Raw genomic sequence first — 24,259 nt, 5'->3', positions numbered from 1 at the left:
GGTTCAATAGAACGCGTGCGAGTACGAGAAGAAAATAATAAAGAGGATTGGATATTTTGAAGATTGTTCCATCCGAACAAAATCGAGGTACACAGTTCTACATGAAATGAAATAGTATATTTACAAAGATCAGTGAATAGTCTAAAGAGGAAATTGATAGAATGATATAAATGATGTATCGAGTACAAGCCGATTATACATGTAATGACTTTCATTCCATAGAAAATGAATATATCACATTATTTTTTCCTAATACTTGTCAAAATTTGTTAATTGTTTAAAAGAATACTTTATTACTGATATATATTATAGTTAATTATACTCTGTAATTGAAAGTAAAATAAAAATGGAATTTAAAAAGGTCTTTTGCTATTACAAAATATGTAATCATAATATATAAAAAATATTTATGTTACGTCCCGAATTGTTTCACGCGACAAGTAAATACTCGTACGATAAAACATTTACTACAATCTAATCACTATTTTATTACGACGTCGTGGATCGTGTCACGCAATAATAATTCTATTTTGATGTATTTATTACAACCTAGTTACTTCCCTCTTTTTGGTCAATGCGAGACTTTATTCAGGAGTGAGACTAATTAATTAATTAAGACACAATAATGATTCTCGACAGATAGCTTTCTTGAAGAAATTCTTTTCTTCCTGATAAAACGACGTTGTATTTTAGCCTCAGCAGCAGTAAGCTTCTTTCTTTAATCGGTTGATGTTGGAGTAGAGGCTCAAAGAAAAATACTTGTTAAGAATAAAAATGTTCGATTAAATCACTATACTCCGATAATAATAACTATATAAATATAATTAATCAAAACAACTGTTACTCCTTTATAATATATTATATATTATTAATATCATATATTTCTAACAGAATTCAATACAATTAATAATATGAATTCAATATCTTAATAATATATATTATATTTCTAATAGGGTTCAAATACAAAGATTGAGATAAAGATTTTCAGATAGAAAGACTGAGACAGAGACTTTAACTGAACTTGGATACAGAAATTTTAGTGGAATTCGGATAAAGGGACTGAAATAGAGACTGCGATTTTACTACACGTGAGTTAATTAACAAACTAAACGAATGAAATAACGAAAGAATAAGAAGTAGCAGGAATGGTTCTAACTAACGTCCTAGCTTAAATATTTTATGCATTTAATAATTATGCATCGGGGTCATCCTCTATGCCTGATGCTACATTACTCTGCTCTGCATTAGTTTTAAGCTCAGTATAATCTTATATTTTATTGTCATTTAGTACGTCTATTAGCCGATTTCGAATGTAATATAATCTGATGATATCACTCTACATATATACCTGTTGACTTTGGATGCAGTATAGATTGACATTCAACGTATCACTCCTGCACACGCATCCTCTTACCTTCGTTGCAACATAAATTAAAATTAATGCTCACATGTCATCCTGTTGATCTTACTATAACAGTCAATTTGCTAAATTCAATAATAATTCACTATTTGAAACAAAGTTGAACATACACAATTATACGGTAACGTGACACATCGTGCTCGAAAAAAATGATATGTTTATGAAAGATAATATGAATTGAATTCATATATTATTGCAATTGTATCTAAGAAAAAAGCATCGGAATTGTTTGAATCACATCCTATGTTCTAACAAAAGGTTTGAATCGAGAAAAACAAAGATTACTAAAAAATATTTCTCTTTGACTTTATTAACGATTTTAAGAATAAGAAATGACTGGATTTAGTTTATTGTTTTTAGTGTTAATATTTAAGTAGTATATAAATCAAATAACGTAAAGCATAAACATTCAGCTTCTATAAAATCCATTTCGTACTGAAATCGTTAGAAATTATTTAATCGTCCAGTGCACTCGTTCCAGAAGAGAAACGCATCTTTTAAGTGAATAAGAATGCGCGATTAATTTTAGTTTTGATAGAGTTTGTTCATCACTAGTAAATTTAATCATCAAAGACAATTAAGTTCCAGCAGATCTATATGTATCAATCGGTAAAACTCTTATCATTAAAACTCTATTATAACTTTGTGGATATAAACAAATCTAAACGTCACGTCTTGAGCAGGCCGTTAATATAAATGACGTTTTCGTATTTGTTTCTTTCTAGTGCTTGAAAAATCAATGGCATGTATGGATTTAAAAACGATGGAAGTAAAAACGATGAAGTAATCTATTATTCCGTTCTACACAGATCTACCATATACTTTCACGAAAAAAATACAAAAATATATTATTAATTATATTACTTTATTATGTTTTTCTTTATCTTTGTATACAAAAAATAAACATTCCCTATATTAAGCTATGAATATCTTTAGATGAATATAATTTGCCACATCGATCTTATCATTTCCTGTATCAGCAAAAAAAAAAGAAAACTCACTTTCAATTAAGTGTATGTATGCATAAGTGTAAAAGGATCGCAAGAATACCATACCACTATACCATATATACATATGTGATAAGTCTTTCTAATGTAACTTGATGCTTTAATCCTTTTAATAAAATATATAAGAAAAAAAGATTTAAATGGTAATAACAATAAAATAATTTTAGTGAGTTGAATAAAGCCGTCTATGTAAGGCTATAATAAAAAAAGAAATATATATTATATATATACTAAAAAATAATCATTTCTCTCTCCCTTTCTCTCAAAAACTATTGAAAAAAAAAAAAATAAAATAAAATAAAATAAAATACAGGTGTCATGTTATATTCATGAGTATACGTATATACACAGGTATGCATGTATATTTACATATGATGTATATACGTCGCAATGAAAAGAATAGAAATAGAAATTAGACATTACAAATAATATAAAAGATCTTCCAAATGAGTGTTTGGAGCTCGATGTACATATTGACCTACCAAATATGCAAGCTTATGTGCATATTGACATGGAGCTGGTACTCTTACAGTACCAGACCAATTGTAATACATATGTGTGAGCTTATACGTGAGCCGTTGCATCTTATCTGCATCAAGACCAACAGTATCGTCAATCACACTGTACGAGGTTGGTGTAACAGTACCCTGTCTAACGTGTTGAGATACGATAAAGAAATCGTATTTTACTGGACTTGTTATCACGTCATCCACAACTGTGCCACATGGCGGATTCCTCTCATTATAAAAAATTCGAGTATTCACCCGTTTATTAACGATTATAAAAGCCATCTTTACTGCTGCCTCACTTCCATACATTTGAGCAAGTCTCTTCCTTATTTCCTTTACTTCATGATTATAGACTAAGTGTATTTGACCTTCGCCAACACCATCACGATAGACCACAATACGATCAGGATATCTATTGTCGTTATATTGTCGATATGTTGTTACAAACTTACAAATATGACTAGCTATATCGTTGGATAATTCTTCACCATTACTATGTGGACTTACAGCACTAATATATCTGGTTAAATTTTTATCTAAAGTAGCTACCGTAGCACCTGTGTAAATATTGTTTTTTTTTTTTTTAATATATAAAATCATTACTCATACATCATAGTACATCTCATTTGAAAATAATTTTATTGTAAGATATTGCTCACCAAAATCACGTTCTTTCATATTTGTATCATGACAAACATCAAAACCAACCACCATTAATCCCGAAAGCGGTACTTCGACACACCATGGGACTCCACCCAGTTTACAATTCATTTGAACAGCTACTTTCGTAGCTACAGACAATCCTTTTATTAAATTCTTCCTAATAACTACCTGCGACGGGACTGGACGGTCAACGCAACATTTCTTTTTTATAGTACTGTAGCGCTCAGAACGATTAGTTGTAACAATGCAAAGAACTAATTGTGGAATAGATTTACTTAAGAGTTCTTCTAATGCATCAGAATATGTACTAGATCGATCATCTGCAATTGGAAACATTCTTGGACGTTCTATATTAAATCCCATTCCACCTGCTGCTTTTGTAAGATTTTTTAAGAAATCCTGTCAAATGAAAATTCAATCAAACAGTTAACGAAGACCAAAATCATTTGTATTGAAATATAGATTGTTAATAAAAAATATAATGAATATACCTCGCAATCTCGCTTTAAATTCCCTGTATGGACTAAAATCCAATTTTTCAAAGGTTTAGAAGCAATTAACTGTTTATTACGCAATTCCCTTGTCCAATCTGCTTCTACACCTGCAGATATAGAACCTGTACGAAAAACTATTCTTTCAGTAGGTAATACACGTCCTGGAATTTCAACCAATTTATCTTCCAATTCTAAATTCCATTCCTTTAATTCTTTAACAATATTTGGTTGAGAGCAGAGTCTTCTATTAAACATTAACAATTTCTGAATTCGTGATTCAGGAGAGACTCGTGTATGTTTAGCTAACGCTTGCATCAAATCAAAATTTGCTCTCATACTATCCGTCAAACCTATATGCATACACATGTACACACACAGAAAAAATAATTTTTGTTTTACAATAATATTTGTTAATACATATGTTTTTATAAACTTCCTCAATATCAAATATTATCACCTGTCGCACGACATAATTCAGGAACTAAGTAAACTAAACGTTCCGATTGATCTGGTAGATTACGTGATTTTTGTTTTCCTTCTGCAACGAGCATAGGTTGATTATTGTACTGTATAATTTTATTATATTTATTCTTGTAGTAATCCTTATATGTTACTGACTCTCCTGATTTAAGTTGAAATGCATTATTTGGCGTTAGTTTAAAATCAACATCCATTATCCGATACGTATTGTTATTGTAATCAGTAAGTACAACAGATCCTAAGATTTCTTCATAATACGTTTTCTATAAATGTACATTTAATTATCATTCATTAATATTTTCAAGATACTGAAAGTCATATGTTAAATTACCTCTACATTGCCTCCATTCTCTTGACAACCTCTCCAAATATCTAAAAGTGTATCCTGACGCATAACTTTATGAGTTATTTCCGCACACATAAGAATATCTCTTTCATGTTGTCTAATGGATGTGAAGTAACCTGGCCACAATTCCAATTTATACTGAGCAACTACAACCTGTTATTAAAAAATACATAGTATCATAAAAGAGTAAATACATTTGTGTGTGTATATATTATATTATTTAAATCCATAGGAATTTACACATAAATACATTTCTACATACATAAATATTCATATATTCATATATTCATATTTTATTATTTTTATCATAGTACCTTTATGGATATAATTCGAGCACAAGATCGAGTAAATAAATAAATGAAAACATTCTGTAAAATTACGTTTTTTGTCCTGCTACGCGAGGAATAAAAGAGAGGAGCTAAAACACTTGATAATTAAAGCACAGAGAGAACAAAATAATATCAAGACTATTTATATTTTTGAAAGGACAATCTGAGGACAGTTGACAAAGGCCAGGTGTCGAGACTAGAGCGAATTAAATTTAATTATTTTCGAATTATTTTCAAATTATTTTCTCTCTTCTTTTTTTATTACCTGTAAGTTTCTGCTTTAAGCAAAAATAACTATTTTACGACCGTAGTGATTGTTATACTTAGTTAATCCCACTTATACATGTATATACATTGTATATATGTATATATTTCCGTTATATATATATATATATATATATATATATATATATGTACATCGTGTATATATATATATATATTTACATTATACATGTATACATTTATAATATATCACGCTTTAACAAATGACTTAATCATGATAATTTAATCATGTTTTACTCACTTTAGTTTCTGCATCATAATAATCACGACCAACTAATTGTAGCTTTAAATGTTCCAAGCATTTCCTCATTATTATATTGAAAAACTGCAGATAATGATGATCATCTTTAGCTAGATCTCCAACAAATTTGATAGTTATCGTAATTTTTTCATCATCAAATTGTCTTTTTGATAGAAGATTCATATTCTAAAATTCATTATTTTCTTTTTATTGCAAATAAATATTTTACATGTTTATTCTAATGTTGCAATATTAGTAAATGTTAAAACTTACTTCAGGTAAACGGTGACTTGTGTATAGTACAGTACCATCAAAAATGTATGCACCCAATTTTTCTTTATGATGCTTAAGTAAAGATTTACGAGTAGCAGTACGATCTTCTTCCGGAGCGAAATCAACTCTATATTGATAAAGAGTCCAGTTTGTAGTAGATAGTAACCTGAAGTAATTCGCCCGAAGTTTAATTTGGGTACCAAAACTTCCTACAAATTAAATAAATTTTTTTATAGAATATAATTTAAATGATAAGCAATAATTCGATAGAACAAAATTGCTACCGTTGAAATCAATCGAGTAAAGCTCAGAGGTTCATATGATATAGATAGAAAAGAAAAGAAAAGAAAGAATGGAAAAAAAATAAAAACATGACCACGACAGTAAAGCAAAGAAAAGAAAAAAGCATTCGCACAGAAGATAAAGACAACCACGTTTATGAACCTATTATTTTTTCTGTCTTACCCGCTCAACAACGACCCAGTGGCGGATTTACGTACAGGCGATGGAAGTAATCGCCTCGGGTCCCATAAAACAGGAACTCCCACATGGCGATATAAATTTATATTATATAATAAATTTAATTTAATATCTGGTGGCCGGTATATAATTTTTATTTCTATATTTTCAGCTATAATCGAATTTGCGCAGTATATTTCTCACTTCGTCATTTACATGAACAGTTAAAGCAAGAAAATATATTATGTACGTATCGTGCATAATTGATATACTTTAATACGGCCTCAAAAATTTGTAACGCCTCAGGCTCCTTGAAAACTAAATCCGCCAGTGGTCTGACTTTACATTTATGTACATAGTAAACTAATCATGTCCTTTTTTCATCATCCTCTTTGTAAATCGACTAATTTAGTTTTTTTCATTGTAAATCCCCTAATCTCCTTCTAAACTATCACATAAAAATGTGTTGTAGAAAATGAAGCAATGTCATAAAATTATGTTTTATTTGTCTTAAGATTAAGTTAATTGTCTTAAGATCCCCCAGAATTAGATAATTTATTTCAATATTCCTATTCTTTATCTAACACATAAGATATGTCAGAAATGTTATAATAAGGTGAACTTGTGTGTGTGTATTTGAAAAAAGCAGACAGTTTCTAAGGCGTCCATAAAAGGTGTATAAGTCTGTATACCTGCAAACAACTTACAAAACAAACAGGAAGGTCGATAGTGTATCGAATCAAGCAAAAATAAAAATGTTGTGTAAACAAAACGTTTTACCATTACGAAAGATTTGACTTTCAATTAACATATTCTTAATTATGAGCCATCTCTTTCTTTGTTGAATTGTTGCAATATATATTTCATGATTAATATTAAAAACAAAACTTACCTTTCTTTGTAGGCAGATTTTGTGGTCTTGTAACTAGCATGATGTCAGTAGGTACTGATCTTTTACCTCGCATGGCACCTCTACCAATTGAAGCATCTCCACCACCTCCTGCTAATAGAAATCTATATTTTAATATGAATATTCTTAATACACATTTGCGCATCTTTTAATTAAGTAACATATTACTTTGAGTATCTTTCGATTCATAACTAGCTCCTCCAGAATAGCCTTGTCCATCTCCTCGTCCTCCTCTTGCAAAAGTCTATAATATTATCGATGTTATTACAAATTATTTATAGTATTGTGTCTATTTAACAATAATATATATTATATGAACTTTTTATCACTGAACTTTATCAATACTGACATAAACTAATGCGTTCAACTCTATATATATAGATATTTCTAACATACATTGTTTCATTATAAAATAAAACTAAGAAGATAAAAAACAAATATCAATAAAAATATCGAAAAAAAATAAGATATAAGAAATAAGATTCGATTAAATGAAGAGATAAATATACACTATAAAAAATTTATGATTACTGATATATAAGAATATATTTACTGCTATTTTTATTAAATTATATACGAATTTAGTTTATAATATTCAAAAGAATAAACAAAACATTTATTTACATTAATAGATATATTTATACTGTACTTATTAAATAAATTGTAATTAACACTAAGTTAAGAACAAAAAGTAGACATATGAAAATTAAAAAAAAGTATACATAAAGCTATAAATAATATAAATTATATTTGATAAGTTTCTCATATAATTACATAAAATATCTATATAATTTAATGTTTTAATATTTTTTATTATTTTTATTTACCTGAACTGGTTGGCCAGGTCTTGGCCATGCTCTTTGTGATGGTGCAAGTTGCGATGGTCCAGGTTGCGATGGTCTAGGTGATGACCTAGGTTGTGGTGGTCTAGGATACGATGCTCTAGGTTGCGGTGGTCTAGGTGAAGCCCTAGATTGTGAGGGTCCTGCCTGAGGTTGACCTGGACCGGGTCTACGTACCCAAGCACCACTTGTTGGTGAAGTAGGTGATTGCACAGGTGGAACTTTCGCACGACCTCGGCCTCTGCCTTGTTGCATCTTATATGTTATTGAATTCGTATATATGTAATATACTGTAACATTTAAATTACACGTTAAAATTAAAATTTTTAATATTACAAATATAAATTTCTTAGAAATTTTAATTTCCACTTTAACATAAATTACATGTTACATATTTTAATATAATAATAATATTCATAAAATTTTTAATTAAATTAAATTATTGTCTTCATTTTTTAAGAAATCCAATTTTAATTGAAATTTCAATATAAAATTTTTTGTGTGCGCTTTTCTATTATATATGAATAGAAATATCAAAACATAGATTTATATAGCATATAATGTTCTTTATTCTATTATCTGCTGTAAATAATAAGTCGAAAATTTTAAATTATGAAAATTTATTAAAACAAACAAGAATACGAAAGATAATATGAAACGCATGGTCTGCGTTTGTTTAATAGTTATAGCATTCAAATGATCCATTCTACCACTTTAACTCGCAAAAACTGTTAATATATATTGTTTAAAAATAATTATATAAAAAAAAATACAATATATAATGTAGAGGAAATTTTAAAGGCAAGATTTATTTAAAAAGTATTTGATCTCAAATGACCGGATTAATGTCTTACCTTTTTAGCGTTTCTTCGCTTAATGAACGATATAAGTAATCAGAATTTGTCTCTTACCGCGATTTTTACACGTTAAGACATTATGGGTAATTTCTTGCATTTTCTTTGTTACTAGATAAGTATCGAATACTAAGCCTTATTTCTGACTAAAAATTCTAGTAATATTTTTCTTTATTGCGACCAATTATGAAACTCTTCATACAATGTGCATGATACGACCAATCATCAATAATATGTTTATTTATTGTGATTCTGTCCAATTCTATCTTGATTCTATTTTCAAAATGTCTTTTGTGTCAAATTTTAATTTACAAATGAAATCATAACCTTATTCACTTCGTCGAATTAGTTATCGTATCTATTCTTTCTTTACTCAAAAATTTATCATATAAAATCTAAATAAAAAAAATATTAGGAGGACATAATAAACTGACATCTGCTAAAAGTTTTATTACAATAACTTATAAATTTTAATTAAATAGCTAAAATATATTATTAATTCAGGTATTATTATACACAGAGAATAATTTTTATTTTATTGTATATTTTTATATGAATTAAGAAATATTTATTCTGGTAAGAGAGATCGTATTTATATGTATATTGTATGTTATATTTGATGTAAATTTGTAGCACAATGGGTGAGAGAAAAGGAACAAATTTATACTATCCACCTGATTACGATCCACGCGTTGGTGGACTTAATAAATTTCTTGGAACACATGCACTACGTGAAAGGGCACGGAAACTTCATATGGGTATCCTTATTATTCGATTTGAAATGCCATATAATATATGGTGTAATGGTTGTGGAAATCATATTGGAATGGGTGTACGATACAATGCAGAAAAGAAAAAAATCGGAATGTATTATAGTACTCCGCTTTATCAGTTTCGTATGAAGTGTCATCTTTGCGACAATCATTTTGAAATAAAAACTGATCCTGCTGTAAGATATAATATATATTTATTTTATTGCATATTATTATATTACATATATATGATCTTGTAACAATTTATAACAATTATACATATTTCAGAATTTAGATTATGTTATTGTAAGTGGTGCTCGACGCCAAGAGAATCGATGGGATCCTAAAGAAAATGAGCAGATCGTACCAGAAACAAAGGAAGTTTCTCATCGATTATATGATGACGCAATGTATAAATTAGAACATAAAGTTGAGGACAAAAAGGTAGCCAAATCACGAGATAAAGTATTAGAAAGCGCTATTTCTTTAAATGATGCCACATGGAAGGATGATTATAGTTCAAATTGTGCATTAAGATCTGCATTTCGGGTATGTATGATACAGAATATTTCTATAATAATTGTTATAAAACAATGTACTAATCAAACATATAAATAAAAATAGAAGATCACTATATATAATAATTATTTTATATGACGTAGGCTAAAAAGAAAGAACTTAAAAAAAAACAAGGATTAAACCAATTATTATTGAATAAGTCTGGATTAAAAATAGATTTAGTAGAGGAACATGAAGATGATATTAAAACAGCTAAATTACTTGTACATAATACAAAAAAAGGTAAGTTTATAAAATGTTGTTTGTATTTATTTTTAACTTTGAATAATGATATACTTAAAACTAAATTTTAGGTACAGTTGATACAACACCTTTAAAAAAATTAGTTTCTATTGTACGTTCGAAAAATAAAACGAAGAATATGTTGCTATCTTCGCTAAAAAAGAAAGCTAATACAAGTAAACATTTATTACCAAAGGTAGATATAGCAACATCATCAAAAAGTGCTAATATCTCTACTTCCTTAGTCAATTACGATGGTTCATCTACTGACACTGAAGCATAATGTACGTTTTCAAGCTTTAAATTATACATAATGTAAATATGTAATTAATATTAATTGTAAACTTTTGAGGTTTTTTATTATTTAATGTATAATATTTGTATATAATATTTAAAATAAAGAATTCTAATAAATAATGAATCATATATATATAAATATAATTATATATTATACATAAATATGAATTATACATAATAATTATAAATATAAAAATATTTTTTAATATCATATATTTTTTAATATTTTGTAAAGAAGAAAAATATAAATGCTTAATACATTTGCAACCATTGATGTAAATTTTACATTCTTTCTCATATTATTTTTAATTACCATTGATGGGAATTTATGTACACTACTGCTCATAAGTATGTGGGCACTTTATTCTCATAAAATCTCACCATCTTTATCCTGAAAAAAGTTATAAAATCTTTGGTAAATTTGATTCATTTTTATATATACTATTTTTTACAATGTTAGAAAAAATATCTTAATAATAATTCAGTAATATTAATCTCATCAATATTAATAAAAAATATTACTAAAAATTCGTTAAAATTAATAAAAAAATAATTATATTTATTTTTTGTTTATATTTTCATCGCGTGTTTTTATAATCGCGTTTACGAGTTACGGCATTCTGACTATTAGATTTTCCAATATTTCACTTTCGATATTAATTCATTCGGCTTACAAAATTTCCCAAAAATTCCAAAGATTCCATTTTCTAACCTGTCCGCCAAGTGATCTCACAGTTTTTCAATGGGGTTCAAATCAGGAGATTGGAATGGCCAATCCATTATTTTTAAATTAGAATCTTTCTAATTCTTTTAAATAGTTCATATATATTATAGCTTTATATTTTGAGTCGTTGTCTGCATAAATATAAAATGATTACAAATTAGGCATTGTTCAAATGAAATTGCCTCTCTTTTAAAAATTAAAATCTTTAAATAAGTTTTTTTCTTTAGAATACCCTTAATTTTTATTAAATCTCCGATCAAATTATTGCTAAAGCATTCTCATATCATAAAAGAAGGGCCATTTTATTTAATAATGAGTAACAGACCATCGTTATTTAATTTTTCATGCATTTACCAACGAACAAAAACAAGCCGCTTAGACCCAACATTTCAAACATAAATTCATCGGTCCACAATACCTTTCATAACTTTTCCAATATTCAATTTTTATGATACATGGCTCACTGAAGTCTTTTCTTTTTATTTTGTTCCCTCAAAAATGGTTTCTTTACCGCGACACAAAGGTCATCCTCTTTAAGATGTCTTTTTAACTGTTGATACCAAAATCGTCATATTTTTGGACGTATTAACTTTTGCTTCAGTTATCTCTGTATTTTTTCTATTTTTCTTACTGATAATTACAACGTGTTGATCTTCCGTCTGGGTCGTTTTTCTCGTCTTTCCAAATCTTTTTTTGGATAAACAATCTTCCGCAGCAACGTATTTTTGAACACAGTAGCTTACGCAAAACTTTAAAACTACTACTTTTCTACAATTTCTCTTATGAAATATCCTTCTTTGAATAATAGCATGATTTATATGACCGCATTTCTATAGGCTGTTCATCACCCCTAGCTAGCTTTATAATGGTTTACGCCAGCGATGAGAACAGACGTAATTCTTAACCGATTTTAATGAATAAGGTCTCATTTTAAAGACGAAAGTTTAATCTACCAATCCTACTTTTTGAATTTTTGAAAAATCTTCATTTTCTTGATTCCTTTATTTTCTTCATTTCTTCTGAAAATCGTGTTAAAAAATGGTATTTTTTCGGGAATAGTTTATTTATAAATATAAAATTTTTCAAAAATTCGGAAAGTGAAACCGATTTAAAATTAAACCTTCGCCTTTAAAATGAGACCTTGGTCATCAAAATCGGTTAAGAATTACGTCTATTCTCATCGCTGGCGTAAATGCTGTTTTCAACATTTTTCACGAAAAAAAGATTTAGTACTGTAGCACTCTTCAAAATTTGCGGCAAAAGAGAAGCTCGTACTTTACACTGATTTTCATATATACGCTTGGATGTATATATTGTTTTCGTGAAGTAGTGATTGCCTGTTCATTTGATGCATAGATAGCTGATGTTCAGATTTTCTGAACGTTTCCAAACGCAAAGAAATGCGTTTCACGATACTTGTTAGAGTAACTCACTCGGTCATTTTAATGAGCTTTGGACAGACAATTTTATGGCAAAAATAAGGAAATACATGTCCAATCGTTTATGTCAATGGATGTGAATTTCTACAATATTGTTCAATTTTTGAACAATTTGTAATTCCTTTAGATTTTATAGATTAAAAAGATAAACATTTAATAAGTAATGTATGTAAGTAATGTATAGCAAACATCTACATTCGTAATTCAAAAATCGTAGATCCTAGACTAAATGATTCCAATGTTTTTCTCTCTCTCTTTCTCTCCTTTTTTTTTTTTTAATTTTAATTTTATTGTATTGAGGTAAACGAAAATAATAAATTAATTTATTCTTTTTTTCCTTACTTAATAATATAATTAGATATTACTATCTAATCTTTTATATTTATTTCCTTCACTGATGATTGATATGAATTTTGCAATGACCTGTATCAGATAGAACATAACAGTATAATTTTGTTTGATGACAAATGCTTATAAAGTGTATACATTTATTAATTATATTTTCAAAATTAATAATTAGTTCAAATCAAAACATCAAAACAAGAGTTCGTTTATACTATAAGATTGCTTTTCTCTCTTTATGTTTTTATTATTATTATTATTATTATTATTATTACTATTACTATTACTATAATATGTAATATAATAATTATAATAATAAGAAAAATAATAAGAAGAAATACAAAAATATACTTATATTATGTACATCATGAAACATATGATAATGATAATTTATGATAATAAAAAAAAAAAGAAAAAGAAAAATATCTCATTTTATATCATAGTTTATCGCACGATTCTCAACAAATCGTATCCTTGATAATTTCAATACATGACCGCCCATCGATAAATACGTCCTTATATACATATCACTATGATAATAAATACGAACGTCCTTTTGTTTTCGTACGTTATTGTTTCTCTTTATCTTACTATCTTAGGATTGTAATACATTTGTTTTTATACTGTTTAATATATATCAATTATATTTAAGTACGTTATTATTATTATTATTATTATTATTATTATTATTATTATTATTATTATATTATATTATATCATATTACATTACATTATATTATATTATATTATATTATATTATATTATATTATATTATATTATATTATATTATATTATTGTTATTGATATCAGTAGTAGTACTTGAAACAGTATAAAGGAGAACATGTAAAAGAAAAAGCATTGGGAGTTTTACCTTATAAATACAGTAGAAAAGAACTCTTTTTAATTTATATTAAAATAATATAATATATAAGCATTCATTAATTATTTTTAAGAAAATATTCGACAAAATCTTATTTTTGTCGTAAATTTATACATTACTTCTTATATATGTGACAATTATATTTATTATTTTCAAAGCATTTATCGTGAAACAAATACGTACCGATGTCATATCTAGGATCATTGTAGAGTACGACTATCAAGGAAATATGAGTTACGTTCAACAAGATATATATAGGAGAGCTGAAAAATTGAATTCACAACTACTACATTATTTACTCTATCTACACAAAATCAATTGTTATGAACGTGTGAGAAGGGAATAGCAAGCTTATACACCGATACGATAGACGTATGGTGGGGATAGTGTTCCTTGCTCGTTTCGTAGTTCATATTTTGTACGTACATGTCGCTGAAGTCGCGCACGTTACAAACGAAAGGTTATGAATAGCTTTAATTCGCTTTTTTCGTATCCATCGTGCTTTTCCAAGTACTCAAATCGAACTATAATACAATCGATAGAAGTACAAAGCGGACGCTAAGATTTTATTTAAGAATTCTGCATGCTGGATTATTACTATGTCTTATATTAATTATGTTTAAAATGATGAACCATATCACGAAACACAGTTCGAGGAAAATAAACACAAAGATCGAAGAAAATAGAATAACGAAGCCTTGTAAACCGTCCACATGCAACAGAATATAATGCAGAATATAATGAACTATTAGAAAAATTTTTATTCATTTAAACAAAAGGAATAATTAAATTTTGCAATTTAATATTATTATAACATATTAGATATATGTTTATAATAGGATTTATAAAAAAATTTTGATAAACAATAACAATATAAATTATATTTCACAAATTTCCTGAAATTAGTAAGTGTTTACATACTTTTTATCGGCAGTGTAAGTTATTTCTGAATCTATTTCTAATTACAGCTGAGTTATATATAATAAAAAATTCAAATAATATTAAGCTCAAAAATTTTTTAATATTGATTTTAATATCATGATACTAAGTTCAATTTTGTAATATTGAAAAGAATTAACGTCCTTTATAATAATTTAAAAATTGATCAATAATTTAATGCAAATAATGTAATACATTGTACTTTGATATTTTAACGCTTCTTTATACTTTAATGCTAATAATAATATATCGTTATTATGAAAGTATGAAATAGTAATGTAATAAAAGAAATAGATTCTGATAAATTTTCTAATATCGAAGATGAATCCAATGGAGCTTCTAATGATAATAAGATAAATGCAAGAACAAAACAATACTCATAACATCAGGTAGAAAAAATATGATTCAAAAAGAAATTTAAGTTTTTTTTAGTATCAAGGTATTTCCAAATGATCCTCATAATATAAGTGGAATTGATTTGATAAAGATAATAGCAAATAAAACTAATAAGTATTATGTTCGTATGTATCCTAGATATAATAATAATCAAAATAAATAAAAAAATAGATCTACAAAAAGTAGTGTTACAGAGATTAAAATTTCTAATATATATTTTAAGATAAATATATATAAATAATTTAAATCAATTTAATATAATATATATTTTAATAGGACAAGTATAGAAAAACGAAATTATTTGTCAATAAATCTGCTTCTTCTCAAAAATAATGACATGAAATAGATTTTGTGCAATAATATAAAAATTACACAAAATTCAAATAAACTATGTAAAATTAAACTCGTAGTAAATTATTTTTGAAATAAGTTCAACACTATGTTTTGAATAAGAACTTTCCTTGAATGAATTCATAATTCCATATCATAGACTACTTTTTTTTAGTTTTATAATTCGAATGAAACTAAAAAATACGGAATTCTATCAAAAATGTTGTGTAAGGCAAATAATGGATATATTTATAATCTTAAACTATATTTAAAGTTTAGATGATGATTTAGAAAATATTTCAACTATTTTAAATTAAAATGTTAACTCATATATAACTTACTATGTCTATATAGACAATTATTGCCATAGTATTATAATAAATGAAAATTTATTGACTAAAAAGATTTGGATTTATGGTACAATAAGAAAAGATAAAAGTTTTCTAAAGGAAGTAAATACTTTAAAATTAAAAATAGGTGAATTTGATTTTCAACAAAAAGGTAAGATGAAAGAACTCTTAAATGGAAGAATATAAAGGAAGTTTGAATAGTATCCACGACATACAACATTTTAGATTGTTAAGAAATCTACAGTAATAAACAGATATTGTAAAGACCGATAAAATGAATAGAAAAACAAAAAAAATAATTTGTAAGTCCAAGTTCATAGCAAGATACAATCGACATATAATAAAAGGTGTTGATTTTGATCAATATCTTTCATATTATTATTTTAAAAAAGAATCTAATTAAACGAACAGAGTTCCTCAAACTTTTAGATGACATAAAAACGTTATTTAGAAAAAATCAAAAGTTTAAGAATAAAAAAGTACTTACAAAAATGTAGAATCCGCAATAGTCATGAAAAATGTATTAACATGTCCTTCATATGCAAATCTAGTATAATTCCTTTACGTAAAGGTCATTATTTCCAGATTTATCATACAAGTATTAAATTTTATTTTTCCATATTTTTCTGATTTTTGTCAAAATACATGTAATGAATTAAATAAAAATAATGAATAATAACAAGTAGTTTATTCTATATTATAAAAGCATATAAGCAAAACTATATTCAATACATTCATATAATCCTAGAGTAGGAATTTTAAAATATATTTTTTCATTTTTTCATGTCTATAAATTGAATATATTTTTTATAAAGATTTATAACAGAAAAATTTTTTTAATTTCAAAGAACTTTCAAAGAATTTCTTACAAGCCAGATATTTAAAAATAATTTTTATAATTTTTATTCTTGTTTTAATAATAGAAATCTGCTATGACCAATTTAAAAATTTCTTTATTTTAACTTGTTTTCAGTTTAAGAAAATTGAAGAAATGACTGACTGCGAATGATTAACACTCACCATACACATACACGCGCACATACACATTTAAATATCAATAAACTGTTGTGGTTCAATACTTTTTTCTGGCAATGATAATTTTTTCTTTACTACGTATATCTTTTTGTTCGAGAGACAAATAATATAACAGTGATCTGGATATGTAATTGATATTTTTTCAAAACCTTCACCCATGGGAAACGCTTTCGGGTCTATTTTATTTGTCAACATCACTAAACCCACAATAACACTAGCAATTCTTTCATCATTCTCTAGATCGCCACCAGACTGAAATTTGACAAAGAAATATGTTCTTTAAATAAGTACATTATTTTATAATAATACATACGTATACTGACGTTTCAATGTCAAATGTAATTATGAAAGTACTACCGATATTACTGCTCCATCCTCTGTTAATACTAAATACCCAATTTGATCAGGGATTCTTTCAATAGATAACATTTTTATTCAGTGTTCTTCTTTTAACAATTATTAACACTAATTATTTATGATTTATAATAGGCGCATACTTCTGTATTTCCAACGTAGCTATGTATTTATGGCTATTTACAGTTATTACCAATGCTTCTTCTTTTTTTATTAGGTGGACATGATACGTTTGCACAATCTTATGTAAAAACTCTCAACGTTTCACTAACAATACTCGCTATAACGAAAAATAATGAAGGAATTCATGCAATGTGAGACAAGCAATATGATTGGTAGGATAGCATTTTGTTATGGTACATACTGTTTCCTTTATTGCACGAAGAAAAAAGAAAGTATCAACGAATAGAAGAGATACATGAATATAGCCACGAGATACATACGACAAAATGTGTTAAAAATATTCAATTTGAAAATTGAGATTTTTTATTGCAAAAGATACTTTGCAAGATAGCTTAAAAATCTTTGAAAATATATCATACTTCAAATTCATATATATTAATGCTAATTTAAATTATTATTAATAAAACAAGACCGTATTGGATGATTAAAATAATAAAACTTAGTTTTGGAACTATATTATTATCGATTTTCGAGAATCGAAAGAAGTGCGTATCAATAAGTATCGATGTTTTATCGATAAGTATCGATATTTTGTCGATAAGTAACTAAACGTCAGTCTATGTGGAAGTGGGGTAAAGAAGGCGTATCGCCTTCAATTGACAATTGACAAGCTTTTTGCTTCGATTCTCAAATAATTTGAATATTAGTAAAAGGTATCAATTTTTGTAGATTATTTTAAAAATAAAATATTATGTATATAATTTGACATCATTTCTCTTTGTATAAAAAATTTGATTATTGTCATAGATATATTGATTTTTAAGAAATTTATTATATTTTTTTCCCTCTACTTTTATGCACGTAAAATAAATTTCGTTAGCTTTGCTGCAAACTTTCGCTATCAATGTTATATACATACATAAGTTTAAAAGAATTTTGAATTTTATTCAAAGTTAGTAAGAAGACACCATAGGCCTTAAACATTGATCCAAGTATGGTTTGCTATATTGAGTCCTTATTTAATTTTCCACTATATAACATAAGAATCCTCTAATAGTATTTAATATCGATTTTTCGTTTTCGAAGGTAGATCTTAATAAATACCTTTCTGAAAATCAAGATGACAGACTCAAAATATTTTACTACTACAAAAAAAGGTGAAATATTTGAACTTAAGTCAGAATTGAACAATGATAAGAAAGAAAAGAAAAAGGAAGCTGTTAAAAAGGTTTGTAACTTGAAATTTTTTATTCTTAATTATATCATTATCCAGCATGATATCTTTTCAAAACTTTCATTCGTGGGAAAAGCTTAATTATTTAATAAAAATATTGTTAAAACATTAAATTAAGCTGCCATAATAAACTTATATACAAGAGTAATCTAATTTGTTAGGTGATTGCATCCATGACAGTAGGCAAAGATGTATCCGCGCTATTTCCCGATGTTGTTAACTGTATGCAGACGGATAATTTGGAATTAAAGAAATTGGTTTATTTGTATCTCATGAATTATGCTAAAAGTCAACCAGATATGGCCATCATGGCTGTCAACACATTCGTTAAGGTAATGTAGCGTTAGAAACTCATTGATTTACTAAATTTTATTAATGCACCTTCATCCTTTAAATAACTTATTGACACTTGGATGATGTTGAGAGTCTCTGTCTGCAAAGAGGCAAGCTGAAAATATTTTTTAAAGAGAGATTCTCTTAATGAGAATAAATTGTATCAAAAACAACTATAATTCCTTTTGCAGCCTGCCTCATACTATGTACAGACTGTGCTTTGCAAATTACACCAGTTTGTACAGAGCTGTCTGCGTTATGGGACGGAATGTACTTCTCCTTTCGTACTTTCTGAATTGCTTATTTTTCAAAGGGCACGAGCCTGGAGTTTGGCTGATACAAATATTATGAATATTCTTAAAAGGAGTAGACATTACAATTACGTACAATTAAAACCTACTAATTGTTATTGCGTATCACCAAATTCCAGAATCTATTTTCGATCAAGCATATGAATATAGCAGGAATGTTTCTATATAATAATTATGATATTTAACAAAATTTATTCATCAAAGGGTTTTAAAGGATCTGGATTAATGTTAGTTTTTTAATACTAATGCACCAGTACAATTACTTTTCCAAAATTAAGCATGGAATTTTCTCATATTTACACAATATATTTTGCAATTAAACAGCTTGTAGCATATTGTGTAATTGTGTCACAGCTGTATATTTGCAATAAGAATATAATTGGCCTTTAGTTTAACTGCCATCTAATACAATATCAATGGTAGAAAGATGGATTCTCTTATATAATGCCTACAATGTAAACAGCATGATTCATCCAATTCTTTAAATGTCATTTTATATGTATTATTGCATTATAAATTGATGCCTGATACAATGAATAGATCTGCTAATTGCACGAAAATTATTTCACTCCTTTCAGGATGTATATGTCATTAATAAATGTAATTGATGTTGAAAATAATATTTTATAACACAGTTAATATGGAATATTTATGTACATCCTTTAATGTTCAACAGATTCTTAATAATATTTAAGTATTCTTTCGCGCGCATGAATACAAAATTAATGTCGACTTATCTTATCTTAACTTTGATATTTCAACTCAAAATAAAGAACATTTGTACAGTAAAGCCTTAAAATATCTCGTGCTCTTTAAAAAATGATCAGTTCTGTATAACATTATATTACATGGTTCATAAGTATAATATTTAACTATTAATAAAAATGGTGACGGTGACCAATTTGACCTTTTTCGTTCTGACACGCAAAAGGAGCTAGCGACATCTCCGATGACAAAGGTACCATACCAATTTCTACTTTGTTAAAATTCATGGGCTGAGATAGATAGCCACTGCTGTGACTAGACTTGAATCCCTGGCTTGCCCGATTTTTGCGCAGGACTGTGAGGATCCAAATCCACTGATTCGAGCATTAGCAGTTCGTACAATGGGGTGCATACGTGTTGACAAGATTACTGAATACCTCTGTGAGCCATTGAGGAAATGTCTGAAGGACGAGGATCCATATGTTCGTAAAACGGCCGCTGTATGCGTTGCCAAGCTTTACGACATTAATGCTGCTTTAGTTGAGGATCAAGGATTTTTGGATCAATTAAAAGATCTTCTATCTGATAGCAATCCTATGGTATGTAGGTTCATTCTGATTTAGCAGAAGAAGTGTGATTAACAGGAACGTGTTTAATGAATTTATATATATTTCTGTATGCTCCTTTCATTTATTCTTAGGTTGTTGCTAATGCAGTAGCTGCATTGTCAGAAATTAATGAAGCTAGTCCTAGCGGACAACCTTTAGTTGAAATGAATGCTCAAACTATCAACAAACTTCTCACAGCTCTTAATGAATGTACAGAATGGGGTCAAGTTTTTATATTAGATTCACTGGCGAATTATTCACCAAAGGATGATCGTGAAGCTCAAAGTATCTGTGAACGTATTACTCCACGCTTAGCACATGCAAATGCTGCAGTTGTTCTCTCTGCTGTTAAGGTAGAATACTTGTTGCATTTTCTAACAAACAGAGAATCATTAAATTTTATTTATATCAAATTACAACGATTAATATTACACTTAAACTCAGGTTCTTATGAAACTGATGGAAATGCTTCAATCAGAATCTGATTTCGTTGGTACCCTTACAAAAAAGCTGGCTCCGCCTCTCGTTACATTGCTCAGTTCTGAACCCGAGGTTCAATATGTTGCACTGAGAAATATAAATCTTATTGTACAAAAAAGGCCAGATATATTGAAGCATGAAATGAAAGTTTTCTTTGTTAAATATAATGATCCAATTTATGTTAAACTTGAAAAATTGGATATTATGATACGTTTAGCATCACAAGCCAATATTGCCCAGGTTTTATCTGAACTAAAAGAATATGCTACAGAAGTTGATGTAGATTTTGTTAGGAAAGCTGTTAGGGCCATTGGACGTTGTGCTATAAAAGTTGAACCTTCTGCAGAACGATGTGTTTCTACATTACTAGACTTAATTCAAACAAAGGTATACACGCTAAATAGAATCATAACTTTTTATAGTTAACATGGAATATAGTATATGTTTCTTGATTTTTATTAGGTTAATTATGTAGTTCAAGAAGCCATTGTCGTTATTAAGGATATTTTCCGTAAATATCCAAATAAATATGAAAGCATAATTTCAACACTCTGTGAAAATTTAGATACTCTTGATGAACCAGAAGCACGTGCTTCTATGATTTGGATAATTGGAGAGTATGCGGAACGTATTGATAATGCGGATGAATTGTTGGAAAGTTTTCTGGAAGGTTTCCATGATGAAAATACACAAGTGCAATTACAATTATTAACAGCTATTGTAAAACTATTTTTGAAAAGACCTACAGATACTCAAGAATTAGTACAGCAAGTACTAAGTTTAGCAACACAAGATTCAGATAATCCAGATTTGAGAGATCGTGGATTTATATATTGGCGGTTGCTCAGCACTGATCCAGCAGCAGCTAAAGAAGTTGTACTAGCTGAGAAACCTCTTATTTCAGAAGAGACAGATTTATTGGAACCAACATTGCTAGATGAACTGATCTGCCACATTTCTAGTTTAGCGTCTGTGTATCACAAACCACCAACTGCATTTGTAGAAGGTAGAGCAGCTGGAGCTAGAAAATCTTTACCTGCTAGAAGTAATTCAAATGAGGATTCAGGACAACGTACTACTACTACTACTACTACTTCTCAGCCTCACGCTCAAGTTATACTTGCACAGGACTCATTGATAGGTGATCTTCTCAGTATGGACATTGGTGAATATATTATTTTTTAAAGAGGTTGTGTAATAATATTGCGCGTACGAAAATATAAGCTATATGAATGCTTCTTTTTCAAGGTGGACCAACTATAGTACCTCCAGCACCAGCTGCACAATCGGGATTAGGTTTAGATCTCTTAGGAGGTGGTTTAGATGGAATTTTAGGTAGTAATGAAGGAGCTACAAGTACTGCGGCACCAGTCGTTTCTCAGAGTACAACAGGATTATTGGGAGACATTTTCGGTTTTAATCAAGGACCTACATCTTATATACCACCTAAAGTTAATTGGCTACCTGCAGAAAAGGGTAAAGGTTTTGATATCTGGGGTACATTTTCAAGGAAGTAAGTATTATGGTATATGTAGTGAAATGGATTATTGTATTAGTATTTTACTTCAATCTGATTTTAAAATAGGAATGGTCAAATCAGCATGGATATGACATTTACAAATAAAGCGATGCAACCTATGGGAGGATTTGCAATTCAGCTTAATAAAAATAGTTTTGGTTTAACACCAGCAGCACCATTGCAAGTACCGAGCCCTTTAGGTCCAGGAGCTAGCATTGAAACCAATGTAATTTTATCCACAGCAGGAGCAGTGCAACGCATGGAACCTTTAAATAATTTACAAGTTGCTATAAAGAATAATATCGATGTATTTTATTTTGCATGCTTAGTCCCTATGAATGTATATTTTACCGAAGATGGGCAACTAGATAAAAGAGTATTTCTTTCAACTTGGAAAGATATTCCTGCGCAAAATGAGGTTATTTCTATTAACTTGCTTTCATAATCTTTTATTTTTCAATTTATGCTTTTCAATTAATAAGATTGATTCTATCGTTAGGTCCAGTATACACTAAGCGGTATAATGTTGACTGCTGATCAAGTAGTACAAAAGATGCAACAAAACAACGTTTTCACAATTGCCAAAAGAAACGTAGAAGGACAAGATATGCTTTATCAATCTTTAAAATTAACAAATAATGTATGGGTACTAAACGAATTAAAAATTCAGCCAGGCAATCCTGATGTTACGGTATGATGCAACTTAATCGTTACATTACATGCATACCACTTACGTTTTAATTTCAATTTATTAAATCTTATATTTTACATTATTTGTAGTTATCGCTCAAGTCTCGATCCGTCGAAGTCGCACCTGGAGTATTTCAAGCATACAATGCAATATTGCATTCTTAAGGGTTTAAATAAATGTGTTAACATTAACACTGCAGAAAAATATAGTAAAAATGTTAATGAATACTTGTTAAGCAATTTATAAAAATGACATGGAACATGTAATGCATACAATAATCAATCATGATGTAAATTAATATTTAATTGTTATAAGCTGCTACATTTATTAAGATTATCTCTGACATAATTAGAAATAAAAAAAATTAATGATCATATAACATTCTGTGTATTCATTAAGTAATTATTTGCACAACGTTACAAAAGTATTTTAATATTGATGACGTGAGCAAAATATTATGAAAGAAAGGGAGCATAGATAAATACACATATGCACACACGTACAAAC

At 28.0% G+C, this 24,259-nt stretch overlaps 4 protein-coding genes and 1 long non-coding RNA gene across 12 annotated transcripts; 2 read left to right on the top strand and 3 right to left on the bottom strand.

The window, feature by feature from the left end:
• Positions 1 to 2,266: 2,266 nt before the first annotated feature.
• On the bottom strand, positions 2,267 to 9,237 carry LOC122634497 (piwi-like protein Siwi). 3 transcript variants are annotated; one of them, XM_043823487.1, is made up of 11 exons: positions 9,110 to 9,237; positions 8,241 to 8,545; positions 7,582 to 7,657; positions 7,396 to 7,506; positions 6,045 to 6,253; positions 5,772 to 5,957; positions 4,905 to 5,072; positions 4,551 to 4,836; positions 4,091 to 4,443; positions 3,596 to 3,998; positions 2,267 to 3,493 (listed from the first exon to the last, which is right to left on the bottom strand). In XM_043823487.1, the coding sequence occupies exons 2-11, from the start codon at positions 8,508 to 8,510 to the stop codon at positions 2,847 to 2,849; spliced, it is 2,709 nt and encodes a 902-aa protein (XP_043679422.1). In that variant the 5' UTR covers positions 8,511 to 8,545; positions 9,110 to 9,237; the 3' UTR covers positions 2,267 to 2,846. The 3 variants fall into 3 exon arrangements, with proteins under 3 accessions (XP_043679422.1, XP_043679424.1, XP_043679423.1); XM_043823489.1 differs by having other exon boundaries at positions 7,396 to 7,503; XM_043823488.1 differs by having other exon boundaries at positions 8,241 to 8,510; positions 9,110 to 9,204.
• A 58-nt stretch (positions 9,238 to 9,295) lies between these two features.
• LOC122634498 (coiled-coil domain-containing protein 130 homolog) lies at positions 9,296 to 11,083 on the top strand. Its single transcript, XM_043823490.1, has 5 exons — positions 9,296 to 9,613; positions 9,743 to 10,058; positions 10,150 to 10,410; positions 10,524 to 10,662; positions 10,734 to 11,083. The coding sequence occupies exons 2-5, from the start codon at positions 9,747 to 9,749 to the stop codon at positions 10,943 to 10,945; spliced, it is 924 nt and encodes a 307-aa protein (XP_043679425.1). The 5' UTR covers positions 9,296 to 9,613; positions 9,743 to 9,746; the 3' UTR covers positions 10,946 to 11,083.
• A 9-nt stretch (positions 11,084 to 11,092) lies between these two features.
• LOC122634496 lies at positions 11,093 to 13,371 on the bottom strand. The gene is made up of 2 exons (XR_006328402.1): positions 11,634 to 13,371; positions 11,093 to 11,350 (listed from the first exon to the last, which is right to left on the bottom strand). It is a non-coding gene; the product is annotated as an uncharacterized LOC122634496 (long non-coding RNA).
• A 3,923-nt stretch (positions 13,372 to 17,294) lies between these two features.
• LOC122634495 (ragulator complex protein LAMTOR4 homolog) lies at positions 17,295 to 18,208 on the bottom strand. The gene is made up of 3 exons (XM_043823485.1): positions 18,113 to 18,208; positions 17,752 to 18,028; positions 17,295 to 17,646 (listed from the first exon to the last, which is right to left on the bottom strand). Exons 2-3 carry the CDS (start codon positions 17,821 to 17,823, stop codon positions 17,407 to 17,409), a joined length of 312 nt encoding a protein of 103 aa, XP_043679420.1. The 5' UTR covers positions 17,824 to 18,028; positions 18,113 to 18,208; the 3' UTR covers positions 17,295 to 17,406.
• A 237-nt stretch (positions 18,209 to 18,445) lies between these two features.
• LOC122634511 (AP-1 complex subunit beta-1) lies at positions 18,446 to 24,131 on the top strand. Of its 6 annotated transcripts, XM_043823520.1 has the most exons (13): positions 18,512 to 18,584; positions 18,825 to 18,863; positions 18,958 to 19,099; positions 19,267 to 19,437; positions 20,681 to 20,707; positions 20,808 to 21,053; positions 21,155 to 21,415; positions 21,507 to 21,929; positions 22,005 to 22,707; positions 22,791 to 23,055; positions 23,128 to 23,479; positions 23,561 to 23,752; positions 23,842 to 24,131. In XM_043823520.1, the coding sequence occupies exons 3-13, from the start codon at positions 18,992 to 18,994 to the stop codon at positions 23,914 to 23,916; spliced, it is 2,823 nt and encodes a 940-aa protein (XP_043679455.1). In that variant the 5' UTR covers positions 18,512 to 18,584; positions 18,825 to 18,863; positions 18,958 to 18,991; the 3' UTR covers positions 23,917 to 24,131. The 6 variants fall into 6 exon arrangements, with proteins under 6 accessions (XP_043679453.1, XP_043679458.1, XP_043679457.1 ...); XM_043823518.1 differs by lacking the exon at positions 18,825 to 18,863 and having other exon boundaries at positions 18,446 to 18,584; XM_043823522.1 differs by lacking the exon at positions 18,825 to 18,863 and having other exon boundaries at positions 18,476 to 18,584; positions 18,962 to 19,099.
• The last annotated feature ends 128 nt before the right edge of the window (positions 24,132 to 24,259 follow it).

This window comes from Vespula pensylvanica, chromosome 15 (genome assembly GCF_014466175.1).
Source record: "Vespula pensylvanica isolate Volc-1 chromosome 15, ASM1446617v1, whole genome shotgun sequence".
Taxonomy (NCBI): Eukaryota; Metazoa; Arthropoda; class Insecta; order Hymenoptera; family Vespidae; genus Vespula; species Vespula pensylvanica.
The sequence above is the reverse complement of the archived record's forward strand: the minus strand, read 5'-3'. Positions and strand labels throughout refer to the sequence as shown.

Coding starts and splice junctions, on each gene's coding strand:
- LOC122634497 (XM_043823487.1), bottom strand. CDS start 8,510: ATGCAACAAGGCAGAGGCCGAGGTCGTGCGAAAGTTCCACCTGTGCAA. Junction 6,254..7,395: donor AAATCTGCCTACAAAGAAAG/GTAAGTTTTGTT, acceptor TTTAATTTGTAG/GAAGTTTTGGTACCCAAATT. Junction 3,999..4,090: donor ATTTAAAGCGAGATTGCGAG/GTATATTCATTA, acceptor TTCATTTGACAG/GATTTCTTAAAAAATCTTAC.
- LOC122634498 (XM_043823490.1), top strand. CDS start 9,747: ATGGGTGAGAGAAAAGGAACAAATTTATACTATCCACCTGATTACGAT. Junction 10,059..10,149: donor AAATAAAAACTGATCCTGCT/GTAAGATATAAT, acceptor TACATATTTCAG/AATTTAGATTATGTTATTGT. Junction 10,663..10,733: donor TGTACATAATACAAAAAAAG/GTAAGTTTATAA, acceptor ACTAAATTTTAG/GTACAGTTGATACAACACCT.
- LOC122634495 (XM_043823485.1), bottom strand. CDS start 17,823: ATGTTATCTATTGAAAGAATCCCTGATCAAATTGGGTATTTAGTATTA. Junction 17,647..17,751: donor AGGATGGAGCAGTAATATCG/GTAGTACTTTCA, acceptor GTCAAATTTCAG/TCTGGTGGCGATCTAGAGAA.
- LOC122634511 (XM_043823518.1), top strand. CDS start 18,992: ATGACAGACTCAAAATATTTTACTACTACAAAAAAAGGTGAAATATTT. Junction 21,054..21,154: donor TATCTGATAGCAATCCTATG/GTATGTAGGTTC, acceptor ATTTATTCTTAG/GTTGTTGCTAATGCAGTAGC. Junction 22,708..22,790: donor TCTTCTCAGTATGGACATTG/GTGAATATATTA, acceptor TTCTTTTTCAAG/GTGGACCAACTATAGTACCT.